Source organism: Hemiscyllium ocellatum, chromosome 43, assembly GCF_020745735.1.
Source record: "Hemiscyllium ocellatum isolate sHemOce1 chromosome 43, sHemOce1.pat.X.cur, whole genome shotgun sequence".
Taxonomy (NCBI): domain Eukaryota; kingdom Metazoa; phylum Chordata; class Chondrichthyes; order Orectolobiformes; family Hemiscylliidae; genus Hemiscyllium; species Hemiscyllium ocellatum.
Window position 1 is genome coordinate 25997538 of NC_083443.1, and position 13296 is coordinate 26010833.

Genomic DNA, 13296 nt, shown 5'->3' on the forward strand with positions numbered 1-13296 from the left:
TCCGAAAAGGGTGATCCCTAATTTCAAAACATTGTCCCCTAGTTCTGGGTTGGGCCACAAGATGAAACATTATTTCCAAATCCACCTTGTCTGGACTATTTTAAACATCAATCAAATCGTGCCTTGTTCTTTTGAATTGTAGTGAAAATGAGCACGGCATGTCCAGTTTTTTTCTCTTAAGAGAGTCCTCCTGTTCCATATATCGATCTAGTAGGCCATGTTTCTGAATAACTATTGATGACATTCATTTAAATATGCATTACCAATTCATTAACTTTATTATCAACATAGTACACATTGAGATGCAGATCCTTTAGTTTTGTTTTTTAATCTTGCAATACCTAGTTGTGACTGCTAGTATATTCTTAGGGTATTTTTCTTCTCTCTCCCTTCGTGCCATTCTCTGACCTTCATTTCCACATTCATATTTTGCTGTGCTGCCTTGGCTCTATGCTTGGATTTGTTACAACTACCCAAACTTTATCATTCAGCTTCTTTGTTTAGTTTAAAGCCATCTCTACTTTCCTAGTTATGTAGCCTAAACAAATAACTGTTCCATTGTGGCTCAGGTGTGGACTGTCCCAGCTATACAGATGCCACTTTCCCCATACCGGTGCCCCATGAATCAGAACCGACTTCAGCCCATCGAATCTGTGCCAGTCAAAAACGACTACCTAACTATTCTAATGTCATTTACCAGCCTTTAGATCATTGCCTTGTATGCCTTAGCATTGCAAACGCTTACCTAAATACTTAAATGTTATGAGGGTTTCAGCCTCTACCACTCTTACAGGCAGTGAGTTCTCAATTCCCACTATCCTCTGGATAAAACGGTTTTTCCTCACCTCTCTAAATTTTCTGTCCTTTTCCTTAAATCTATGACCTGGGTTATTGATTCCTCCATCAGCAGGAAAGGCTTCTTGCTGTCTATCCTATCTTTGCTTCTCATAATTTTTATATCTCAGTCACATCCTCTCTCAATTTCCCTGCTTTTAAAAGAAACAATTCCAGTCTGTCCAATTTCTCTTCATAACTGAAACTTTCCAGCCCAGGCAGAATCCTGGTAAAGCTCCTCTACACCCACTACAGTGTTTTCACATTACTCCATAATGTGGGTTCCAGAACTGCACGTAACGCTCTAGCTTTGACCTAACCAATGTTTCATATAATTCCAATAGGACTTCCCTGCTTTTAAACATTCTCTGTCTTATCTTATACTGTCTTAAACTCTCTTTATACTCATTTACTGTACCCTGCTAACTTTATACCTGTTGATACCTTAAGGGACTAATGTACTTGCACACCAAGATCCTTCTGATCCTTGGTGCTTTCCAGGATTCTACTATTTGTCATATATTCTTTTGTCTTGTATGTCCTGTCCAAGTGCATCACTTTACATGCATCTGAATTGAATTCCATTTGCCACTGATCAGTCCATGTGACCACCCAGTCTCTATCCTCTTGTAAGCTAAGGTTTTCCGCCCCAGTATTGAACGCCCCCCACTTCTCAAATTTTATCCATCTTCCGCTAGTTTTCTTGCAGCTCAAGTCATGATATTTTTTGAGGTTCTGCTTTTTAAATTGGAACCTGATTTTTTCACACTACTGTCAAATTGTCATAAAATAAGCCTCGTTCACTTCTGTTCTTTAATGGGGGAATTCAGTGTTGGTTAGTGTCCTAGCCTGCACTTAGTAACTGCCATCTCAGTAGCCTAGTGGTTCAAGGCCAAAAATGATTAATCTGCAAGTGATGGCTTTGCCAGTGCTGCCCACTTTCCATGAAAGTATTAAAGAAAAAGAATGATGTTTCGTATACTGGTAAGAATGCTGGATTCATCCATTTTGAATTTTGACGATTTGGTTTTTGGTGTTTCTTATTGGCAAATAAGAGGCGAACACGCTCGGCTTGCAAAGAAACCTCACTGCGTGCATAGAACACCAGGAGAAAGAATCATTGACAATTTGGAAACTGAGCATTTTAAAAAAAAGGTTTTTAACCTTTTAGAATTGCCATGTGTGTTTTAATAAGTCTGGTCCATTGTTTGATGAAAGATGTAATGGTTTATAAATCCTAGTCATGTAGATGAATTAATATTGAGTACCTGATTAATGCACTTAATGCTTCAAGTGGAATTCTGGGGTTAGAAGTGGCCTGTTAGCAATCATTTTGTGTGCAAAGAATTAAACTAATATTTGTCAGAAAGATACAAACAAAATTTAAAATGGTCATTTTGCGCCAGTTACCTTTTTAATTCAGACTGATCTGTTTCTCTGTTGTATGCAACATTACAAGACCATAGTAACCCCAGCTTTGTTTCCTCATAAAGAAGTCACATATGTTTTGGGATGAAGTCTGCAGAGCAGATGAGGCAGCAAGCGCATATCCAAGTGGTCAGCAAGAACCTGTATAGTCAAGATAACAGTCATACTCCTTTGACCCATGGTGTACTAGATCATCGCATGGTAAGCTCAGAATTCATATGCACTAATATTGTAGTAACAAGGCTTTTTAAGATAACTATCTTTTGGATTGCATTGTCAAGTGAAAGCATTAAGTACTATTGCTAATTGGCTTGTACAGTATTTCTCCTTTTTGAAGTTATGGATGCAGTATAATTTTTTGAAGTACCAATCATAATCTGAGTTAATCTTTTAGCCACCTATCTGGACAGCACGGTCAGTCAGTAGTTAGCACTGCTGCCTCTCAGCACCAGGAACTTGGGTTTGAATCCAGCCCCAGGCGGCTTTCTGTGTGGATGCACATTCTTCCTGTGCCAGTGTGGGCTTCTTCTGGGTAATCCAGTTCCCCCCCAACAATCCAAAGATGTGCGGGTTAGGTGGATTGGCCAGGCTATAAATTGCCCATAGTGTCCAGGGATTTGTAGGTTAGGTGAATTAGCCATGAGAAAATCTGGGGTTACAAGGAAAGGGTAAGGGGATGGGTTTGAGTTGGATGTTCTTTGTAGAGTCAGTATTGCCTTCAAATGGCCTACTTACACACTGTCAAAATACCAGATGGTAACACCCTAGAAGAAAATGCATTTAATTGTGATGCAGTATATGTTGCTATTAAATTGATTGGGAAGCAGTTTTGTGACTTTGCTCTTCTGTCATGGAACAGTAATACGTTCTTAATCAATCTTAACACTCGTACTTCAATAGGGAACCAGTGAGAAGGATCGTCCATGTGAAACATGTGGGAAGAATCTGGCTGATTGCATTGGACATTATGGATACATTGACTTGGAGCTGCCATGTTTCCATGTTGGTTATTTTAAAGCTATTATTGGCATCTTGCAGGTAGGAAAAATAACATACAGTTGCTGTTAATGTACTAATTCTGCAAATGGTAATCTTGTTGGTTAGCTATGGGATTGAATTTAATTCATTAAGATAATTGTGTTGTACTATTATTCAAAGGGGTGCAAAGGATAGACTAATTATAAGCCACACAATCTGCCTGCTTTCCTTCATTGATGAGGTATTATGGAACTATGTCAGACACTGGTTAAGTCATAGCTGAAATGTATTGTACAATTTGGCTTGCTACATTGCAGGAACGGAATAATTGTTTTAGATATTGTACCGTGGGAATTTATAACTATGTTACCAGGGTTTGAACATTTTAGCTTTAAGGAAAGTTTAGATGGGCAAGAGTTGCTTTCCTTAGAACAAAGCAGGTTGGGCTTGTATAGAGTGGATAGGGAAGATCTATTTCTCCCTAATGGAGAAGCAATTTACCAAAGGGTATAATTTAAGGTAACTGGTAGAAGAACTAGAGAGACATGAGGAAATGCCTTTTCACTCAAAGGTGGTGAGTATTTTTGAAGATGCTACCCAGTTTGGTGGTTGAAGCCAGAACCCTCGATTCATTTAGGTAAAAAAAACCTGAATCCACACCTGAAATGCTGTAACCTCTAAGGCTGTGGACCAGATGCTGGGAAGTCGGCTTAGATGGGCAGCTAGTTTATTTGATCACTGCGGACAGGAGGGGCTATATGGTCTCTTTCTGTGCCTTAACCTATAACCCAAACTCACTCGTTTAGCTATGAAGACAAACTGCCAAATGTTCTGAAACTAGTTTCCAGTTGTCTGCATTACATTTCTCTTTCTCTTATAAGGTTTTGAACCCTAGCTCAAAAGAAAGTGTTTGGAAAATGAAAATGTCACAGAGCCACAGGGAGCTCTGAACTTTTGGTTGAACTTTGTGGATCAATCCACCTGACACAGACTGACGTCAAAGTGTTTGATGCTGTCAGTGTGTGGAAAGAAGTGCTAGTGATCATCAAAGTATTTATCATTTTTGCCCTTGATAGGTGTATCTGAATTTGAGCAAAAATATGCCTTGATTGTGGGGTGACCTTATTTTCAAAATGGTCATTTTATGTACTGTAAATGTATTTCAACAATCTTGAAGAACGAACTGAGATTTTATTAGGAAGGGTTTGGAGGGATATGGACAAAATGCTGGCATTTGAAACTAGATCAGTTTAGGCTGAACGGTCTGTTTCCGTGCTGTATAACTCAGTGACTATAGTCAGTAGCATTGCTGAAAATTCCCCTCCTGCACAACAGGGAGAATTTTGTGGTCACAATTTATTTTATTTGATTCCAAGCTGCTCTCACTTGGAGTAGAGAATAATGAACAAGGTTTTTCAGTGTTACTTAACCAGCATTAGGTCAGTCAGAGGGAAGCAAAGACAAGATGACGAGCTTTTGAGCAGACTGAAAATATTTGAAAGGGAGAACATTGTAATAATTGTTTCTTTAACAAAACTTGCTGCACCTCTTTGGGCTGTGTTTTAAGTTGTACAAGCTCTTGGTGCATCTTAGACATTTAGTTATTTTGTAATTTGGAATGTTCATGATAATTTGGAATGTTCACCGGGCAGCACGGTGGCTCAGTGGTTAGCACTTGCTGCCTCACAGCGCCAGAGACCCGGGTTCAATTCCTGACTCGGGCGACTGTGTGGAGTTTGCACATTCTCCCCGTGTCTGCGTGGGTGTCCTCCGGGTCCTCCGGTTTCCTCCCACATCACAAAGATGTGCAGGTCAGGTGAATTGGCCATGCTAAATTGCCCGTAGTGTTGGGCAAAGGGGTAAATGTAGGGGTATGGGTGGGTTGCGCTTCGGTGGGTCGGTGTGGACTTGTTGGGCCGAAGGGCCTGTTTCCACATTGTAAGTAATCTAATCTTAAAAAAAATTGTTCTTTCTGTATTTCATTATGCAAGTTTTGCAAACATAATAGGGTAAATAGTGCCACAGGGATTAGTGCTAGGGGCATATCTATTTACAGGAAATATTAATGATTTGGATGAGGGAAGTGAACGTACTCAGGTTGAAAGTACTATCATCAAGTTTGCAGATGACACAAGATTAGGTGAGAAGGAATGTGATGAGGTTAATACAATCTGCAAAGGGACATAGGTTAAGCGAGTAGGGGGAAAAACTTAGCAAATGGAATATAATGTGGGAAAATATAATGCTGTGTACTTTGGCAAGTAGATTAAAAAAGCTGATTTTTATTTAAATGGAGAAAGACTGCAGAAAGCTGCAATACAGGGATTTAGGGGTCCCCATGCATGAATCACAAACAGCTAGAGTCTAAGACTGAGATGGGGAAGAACTTTTTCTCTGGCAGTGGAATTCTTTACTGCAGAGGGCTATCAAGGTTGGGTTGTCATGTATATTCAAGATTGAGATCGATTTTTAATCATTAAGGGAGTCAGGGTTATGGGGATAAAGCAGGAATGTTGAGTTTAGGATTATCAATTCAGTTAGGATCTCATCGAATAGCAAAGCAGACTCAGGCCAATTGGCCTACTTTTGCTTGTGTCTTATGCCGACGATCACACAGCAAGATTCCTTCTTGTCTTTAGTGGGCTAGATATTGAAAACGACAGTTAATGTCCTTAAGGTAGATTGTACTTGGTTTGGATCTAACATTCACCATGGTGTTCAACTCCGAATCCCTGATTAAAAGTCTAATTCACTGTGTCATGCATGCACACCTACCTGCAGTTATCTAGGAAGCTAATGGTATATTTATTTTTCGCAGATGATCTGTAAAGTATGCTCTCATATCCTGCTGTCTCAAGAAGAAAAGAAGCTGTTTCTCGATACTTTAAAAAGACCTGGTTTAACCTATCTTCAGAAACGAGGCCTAAAGAAAAAAGTTTCTGAGAAATGCAGGAAAAGGACCTTTTGTCTATATTGTGGATCCTTCAATGGTAGGAGTTTATTGTAAAGTATTGCTGGTATTTAGTTAATTATGGAAAATGTACACAAAAAGTACTTAATTTATAACTTACCGTAGTTGAGAATGTTTCTGTATGCCTCGTTAGCCTGGTTGTTCATTAATAACTTTTATCATTGTTGTAAACTGTGGAATATTACTGGGTAGTGCATTAATCGGGATTTAGGCTTATGCTCGAAACGTCGACTCTCCTCCTCCTCAGATGCTACCTGACTAGCTGTGCTTTTCCAGCACCACACTTTTTGACTCTGATCTCAGGGCATCTGCAGTCCTCACTTTTTCCTAGTTGTCTATCTGGACTTCAGTGAGGCATTTAACAAAGTTCAGCATGATAGACTGGTTAACAAAGTTAGATCACATGGTATACAGAGGGAACTAACCATTTGGATGCAAAATTGGCTCAAAGATAGCAATCAGGGTGGTGGTGGAGGTTGCTTTCCGGACTGGAGATCTGTGACCAGCAGTGTGTCATGAGGATCAGTACTGGGTCCACTGCTCTTTGTCATTTTTATAAATGACTTGGCTTTAAATATAGGAGGTATGGTTAGTAAGTTTGTAGATGTCATCAAAATCAGTGGTATTGTGGACAGTGAAGAAGGTTACCTCAGAGTACAGGTACAGAGATCAGATGGGCCGAAGGGCTGACGATTTTAATCTCTATAAATGTGAGTTGCTGCAGTTTAATAGGGCAGAACTTATACACTTAATGGTAAGGTTCTGGGGAGTGTTGCAGAACAAAGGGACCTTGGAGTCCAGATTCATAGTTCCTTGTCAGTGGACTTGTAGGTAGACAGGGTAGTGAGTGAAGCATTTGGTATGCTTGCATTTATTGATCAGTGAATTGAGTGTAGGAGTTAGGAGGTCATGTTGCAGCTGTACAGGACATTGGTTAAGCCACTTTTGGAATATTGCATTCAATTCTGGTCTCCCAGCTATAGGAAAGATGTGGAACTTGAAAGTTTTCAGAGAAGATTTAAAGAATGTTGCCAGGGTTGGAGAGTTTGAGCTACAGGGAGAGGCTGATTAGGCTGGGACTATTTTCTCTGGAGCATCGGAGGCTGAGGCATGACCTTGTAGAAGTTCATAAAATCATGAGAGACGTGGATAGGGTGAATAATAAAGTTCTTTTCCCAGGGAAGGGCAGTCCAAAACTAGAGAGAATAGGTTTAAGGTGAGAGGGAAAAGATATAAAAGAGATCTAAGGAATATTTTTTCATGCAGAGGGTCATAGAATCCCTACAATGTGGAAAAGGGCCATTTTGCCCAAGAAATACACACTGACCCTCTGAAGAATATCCTACCCAGAACCATTACCCTACACTATTACTCTACACTATTACTCTATATTTCCCTTGATTAATGCACCTAAACTACACATCCCTGAACACTATGGACAATTTAGCATGGTCAATTCATCCAATCTGCACATCTTTGGACTGTGGGAGGAAACCTGTGCAGCCACGGGGAGAATATGCAAACTCCACACAAGCAGTCGAATCGAACCCAGACCCTGCTGAAGTGAGGTAGCAGTGCTAACCACAGAGCCACCATGCCGAGGGTGGTGCATGAGTGTATGGAATGAGCTTCCAGAGGAAGTGGTGGCGGCTGGTACAATTACAACATTTAAAAGGCGTCTGGATGGATAATGAATAGGAAGGGTTTAGAGGGATATGTCCCAAATGCTGGCAAATGGGACCTGATTAACTCAGGGTATCTGGTCAGCATGGATGTGTTGGATTGAAGAAGCTGTTTCCATGCTATGCATCTCTGTGACACAATGTTTGCATGTATTTTGAGCCCACAAGGTCACACTGAATACTCTGACAAGTTCATGTATTCTGCTTTGTGGATAAGCTGACCAATAGAAGAGGGTCAATAAACAAACTTTCAGATTATGATCGCAATAATCCTGATCTTTACACCAAAATTCTTTCAGTAGAGATTGAAAAGAAACAACGGTGGCTCAGTGGTTAGCAATGTCTCACAGCGCCAGGGACCTGGGTTCGACTCCAGCCTCCCCACCTCTATCAGCATTTTGGAAGGACTATTCCCTTTGCGACTCCTTCGTCAGATCCATCCGCCCCCCCCCCCCCCGCCCCAACTAGCCAATACCCCACCCCGGCACTTTGCCTTGCCTTTGCAAGAAGTGCTAAACCTGTGTCCACACCTCTCCTCCCCCCCCTCACCTCTGTCCAAGGCCCCAAAGGATCATTTCACATCCAACAGAAATTTACCTGTACTTCCACTGATGTCATCTACAGTATCCGTTGCACCTAATGTGGTCTCCTGTACATCAGGGAGACGGGACTCCAACTTGTGGATCATTAAGGAGAACATCTCTGGGACACCCGCACCAACCAACCCCACCAACCCGTGGCTGAACACTTCAACTCCCCCCTCCCACTCCACCAAGGACATGCAGGTGCTGGGCATCCTCCATCGCCAAACCCTAACCATCCAACGCCTGGGGGAAGAACGCCTCATCTTATGCTTTGAGACCCTGCAACCACACCAGTTTCCTCATGTCCCCCCCCACCCCCCCACACCTTATCCCAGTCCCAAGCCTCCAACTCTGCACCGCCTTCTTGCTCTTGACCTGTCCATTGTCTTTCCCATCTATCCGCTCCACGCTCCTCTCTGACTTATCACTTTCTCCCCCACCTTCTGTTCAGTTCTCTTTCCTGAGGTCCTTACATACTTGGTGCAACAGCAACACACCAACCTCTGTGAACAAGCAACCAAATTTATTAAGTGCAGTACAGTACAGGCTTTGGGGAAACTCTGAACACTCCTCACCATGCTTGTGAGTCATGTCCAGGGGTCTCTCTGTGAACAAAGGAAACAGTCCTTCCTTTATATAAAATCTTTACATCACAGTTAGTAATGCCCACAAGACAACCCACAGTCACATGCCACTCAAGATACAATACAGTGACCCCCTCACCTCCAGAAACAATGTAATGCAAATCATCACTTAATGGTCAGATCTGGTGTGAATTGTATTTTTTTAACAACTATCGGGAGTTGTCAGAATTCCAAGTAAAATGTTCTTATTGATTTCTGAATAGGGGATGAAAATGTAACTCATCCTTGAATGGCAAGGGATGGGAATGTAAACCTCCCACTTCCACCTATAAGACAAACACACATCGCCCTTCCCCTGGGACATTCAATTTTTTGTAGATTATCAGAGCAAATTAACATCACTTTTTTAATATCTCTTTAATATCACACTTCATCTACCTATTGCATTCTCAGCTACCATTCATTCCTGAAGAAGGTATATGCCCAAAACATCGATTCTCCTGCTCCTCAGATGGTGCCTGGCCTGCTGTGTTTTTCCAGCACCACAGACTCCACTCTGATCTCCAGCATCTGTAGACCTCACTTTCTCCTATGGTTGATCTTCCCCAGGCTTCAACTCCTCTTTGTGCCAGTCCCTCTTCGCCTTGAACTCCTGATATTTTGAGACCCGTCAACTTCCTCTTTTAAATGTTTTCAGTGACCTAACCTCCATTACTCTCTTGGATAGAAATTTCCAGACATGCATAACAGTCTGGGAGACAAAAACTTCTGCAGCTTTTTAGTCACCTACTGCTGATTCCTGGAAAAAACGCCTAAATCCTCTAGTCTGCCACCAGTTTTTGACATTTCATCTGCTTTAGTTTTTGGTTGGATACTCTGCTTGACTATCTTTGTTAACCTAAGGTAGTTCATCCTTTTCATCAAGTCCTTATTTTTGACCATTATGAAATGTCTGCTTAAATGTTTGCTCCTGGTCATCTACTGACTATCCCCTTAAATCTATTTTCTCAGCCTGCTTTAGTCAACTCCTTCCTCATACTTCTGTAATTTCTCTTATTTAAGAGCAGGACAACGATTTGAGACCCAGGTTACTCTCCCTCAAACTGAATTTGAAATTATACCATATTGTGATCTCTATTTCTCCAGAGGTGGTCACAAGACTCATTATTAATCCTAATTCATTACACATTACTAGATCTAAAATAGCTCATTCCTGTGATATGTCTGAAATGTATTGCTCCGAGAAACAATTCTTGATGCACTATAAACTTGTTTTCCTGTCACCCAAGCATTTTTGATCTGTCCAGTCAGTTTATAATTGTTCACGCCACTTGTAGTGCCTTTCTTACATGCTTCCTTTACATACAAATTTATACTTTACCATACGGTAAGTAATCCCTCCAGGAATTATAAACAACTTCCATTCATGACTCACTTATTTCTGCCAAAACTGATTCCACATCACTATCCCAGAAATAAAGACGTTTTCCTAGCCCTTATCACAAATTGGACAGTTTTTTTGGTATTTGTTGATTTTTTTTCAGCTAGTTCTATAGTTAAAATATTGGCACTTTATTTTAAATAGGTCCTGTGAAAAAATGCGGCTTATTGAAAATTATTCATGAAAAATACAAGACAAATAAGAAAGTGATGGATCCTGTGGTATCAGATTTTCTACAGTCTTTTGATATTGCCATAGAACACAACAAAGAAGTGGAGGCGTTGCTTGGAAGAGCTCAGGTTAGTGTTGTGATCTTCAAATTCTGCACTTTACCTAAACTCATTCAATTTGATAATAGTTTTATTAGTTTTTTGGATTGGTAAGATTGATAATGTGAAGTCTATTTGTCCAGTGTAATAACTCATAAAAGAAAATACGAACTATGGAATGAAGTTAATTATAGCACTTGAAATTCTAATAGATATATTAAAGTTAAACTTTAATGGATAACCACAGTAAAGGTTTTCAGAGTTAATCTTTGATTATCTTAAGTATTGTAGATATGGATACTACAGCACAGATATTTTGAATATATAAATTAATTTGTACCTTATTGCAGTACGCTACTTTATTCAGTGAATATTTGCTTGCTGCTCATATGATTTCTGAGTACAGCATTAATTTATACCACTGGCATTTGGGGAAAAACAAGTTGTAACAACTCTCACTTCATTTTTCAGGAGAATCTAAATCCTCTTGTGGTGTTAAATATGTTTAAAAGGATTCCCTCAGAAGACATCCCACTGCTGCTTATGAACCTGGAAGCAGGAAAACCTGCAGACCTAGTCCTTACTCGATTACTCGTTCCTCCACTTTGTATCAGACCTTCAGTGGTCAGTGACCTTAAATCGGGAACTAATGAGGATGACTTAACAATGAAGCTGACAGAAATCATCTTCTTAAACGATGTAATTAAAAAGGTCAGGCAATGTTTCTAGTACTGATATTTTGCACAGCATTAGAATATAATATTTGATGATGAACATGTGTTTAACATGCAGATGTGTAGTGAACCGATCTACTATGTAATAATTGCAATAAGTAATACAGATTGTAATTAATATGTTTTTGAAAAAGACATTTCCTGAAAACATTAGCAAAGATTAGCCTAAACAGCTATAAATTTGTCTTTGTGTTGACATATTTGGTTGTCTGGCCAGTGTATCTGTGAGCATTACCAACTGACCTGTGTAACGAGGAGGCATTTTCTTTGTTCGGGGCCTCTTTGACTCGACTTTGCACGCCTGCGAAGAGGGGTTCAAGGGATCACCTAGCTTGAACAACCTGTTTGCAGAGGTTAATGTGTGCAAATTGCATCTCATGTGTGAAACCTTGGGAAACGAACCTAACACAAAGACAAATTTATAGCTGTTTAGGCTAATCGACATATTTAAGATGATACATTATCCAAGTAACTGATCTTATGAAAATTTTCTGAATTTTTTTGTACAAGAAACTTGTTTTAAATGGCAAGTTATCAACTGGCACTCGATAAAACCAGCAAAAACCACCCACTGAACTGAAACACTAAGTATTTCTTTAAAGAAACCCTCTTATTGGGTTTATTCATTTCAAATTACAATTTGTGGTTTTTCTGGAAGGTTTTATTCTACAGATTATATGTACTATAAACAAGTCAAAGACTGAAGACATCTGGACCATTAGTGTTGGCTGCTGTTTGAACTCTGGTCACTATAGTTATGTCTGAGTAAGGCAGTATTTCCTGGAGGGGACTGAAGCAGCTAATTCTGACAATATAAAGTTTACTTAGAATCGTCTCAAAATGAGAGGGGCTCTAGTTGGTATCTAGTTAAAGGAAGGGAAAGCGCCTCTGTGACTTTTATTCCTCAAACATTACCTCTGTGTACACATATCTGATGTGACAGTTTTGCTGTTTGTGCATTGTACAAACAATATTTATTTGATCAAGAAATAATTTTGGAACACCTGTCATGCAGTGCCTTTGATATTAAGATCCTGATAGAGATCAATCACAATTAAAAAAATTAATTTCATCTTCCAATTAGCTGAACATTAGATTACTTGCAACGTGGAAACAGGCCCTTCGGCCAACAAGCCCACACCAACCTGCCAAAGTGCAACCCACCCAGACCCATACCCCTACATTAACCCCTTCAGCTAATGTGCAAACTCCACACAGTCAGTCGCCTGAGACGGGAATTGAACCCAGGTCTCTGGCGCTGTGAGGCAGCTGTGCTGACCGCTGTGCTGACCACTGTGCCACCGTGCTGCCTACTATTACAGGCTTTCATATTTTTAAGACTTATTATAATAAAGAGACCAAAAACACTAATGACGAAACATATTTTTGCAGGCAACTTACAAATTTAAATTACAGAACTGAATCCCACTCCCTCCCCTTATTTTAATGCAACCAACAAAAAAAACTTAGATATAAGTTACACTGTTTTTAGCTGGACATTACATTCTCCCAGGCAAAAGCGAGAACTATAGATGCTGGAGATTAGAGTCAACAGTGTGGTGCTGGAAAAGCACAGCAGCTCAGGCAGTATCCGAAGAGCAGGAAAATCAATTTTCGGCAAAAGCCCTTTGTCAGGAATGAAGCGGGGAGCCTCTGGAGTGGAGAGATAAAAATTCTCCCAGATCAGTCCAAACTGATTTGTATCTCCCATTGGTTTGCTACATTTCCTTTTACAGCCTGGTAACTTCTCACCATTCGTGGTGAAAGTATTAGTGAAGATCATCTTCCTTG

General features: G+C 40.2%; 1 protein-coding gene across 2 annotated transcripts in view; it reads left to right on the plus strand.

Annotated features, from left to right (window-relative positions):
- The window catches only part of polr3a (polymerase (RNA) III (DNA directed) polypeptide A), a 50480-nt gene that overhangs the window by 1625 nt on the left and 35559 nt on the right, over positions 1-13296 (plus strand). For both annotated transcript variants that reach the window (XM_060854224.1, XM_060854225.1), the window contains exons 2-6: positions 2328-2463; positions 3163-3300; positions 6059-6230; positions 10647-10801; positions 11243-11482. In XM_060854224.1, the coding sequence (XP_060710207.1) occupies positions 2328-2463; positions 3163-3300; positions 6059-6230; positions 10647-10801; positions 11243-11482 (841 nt within the window). The remainder of the gene's footprint in view (positions 1-2327; positions 2464-3162; positions 3301-6058; positions 6231-10646; positions 10802-11242; positions 11483-13296) is intronic.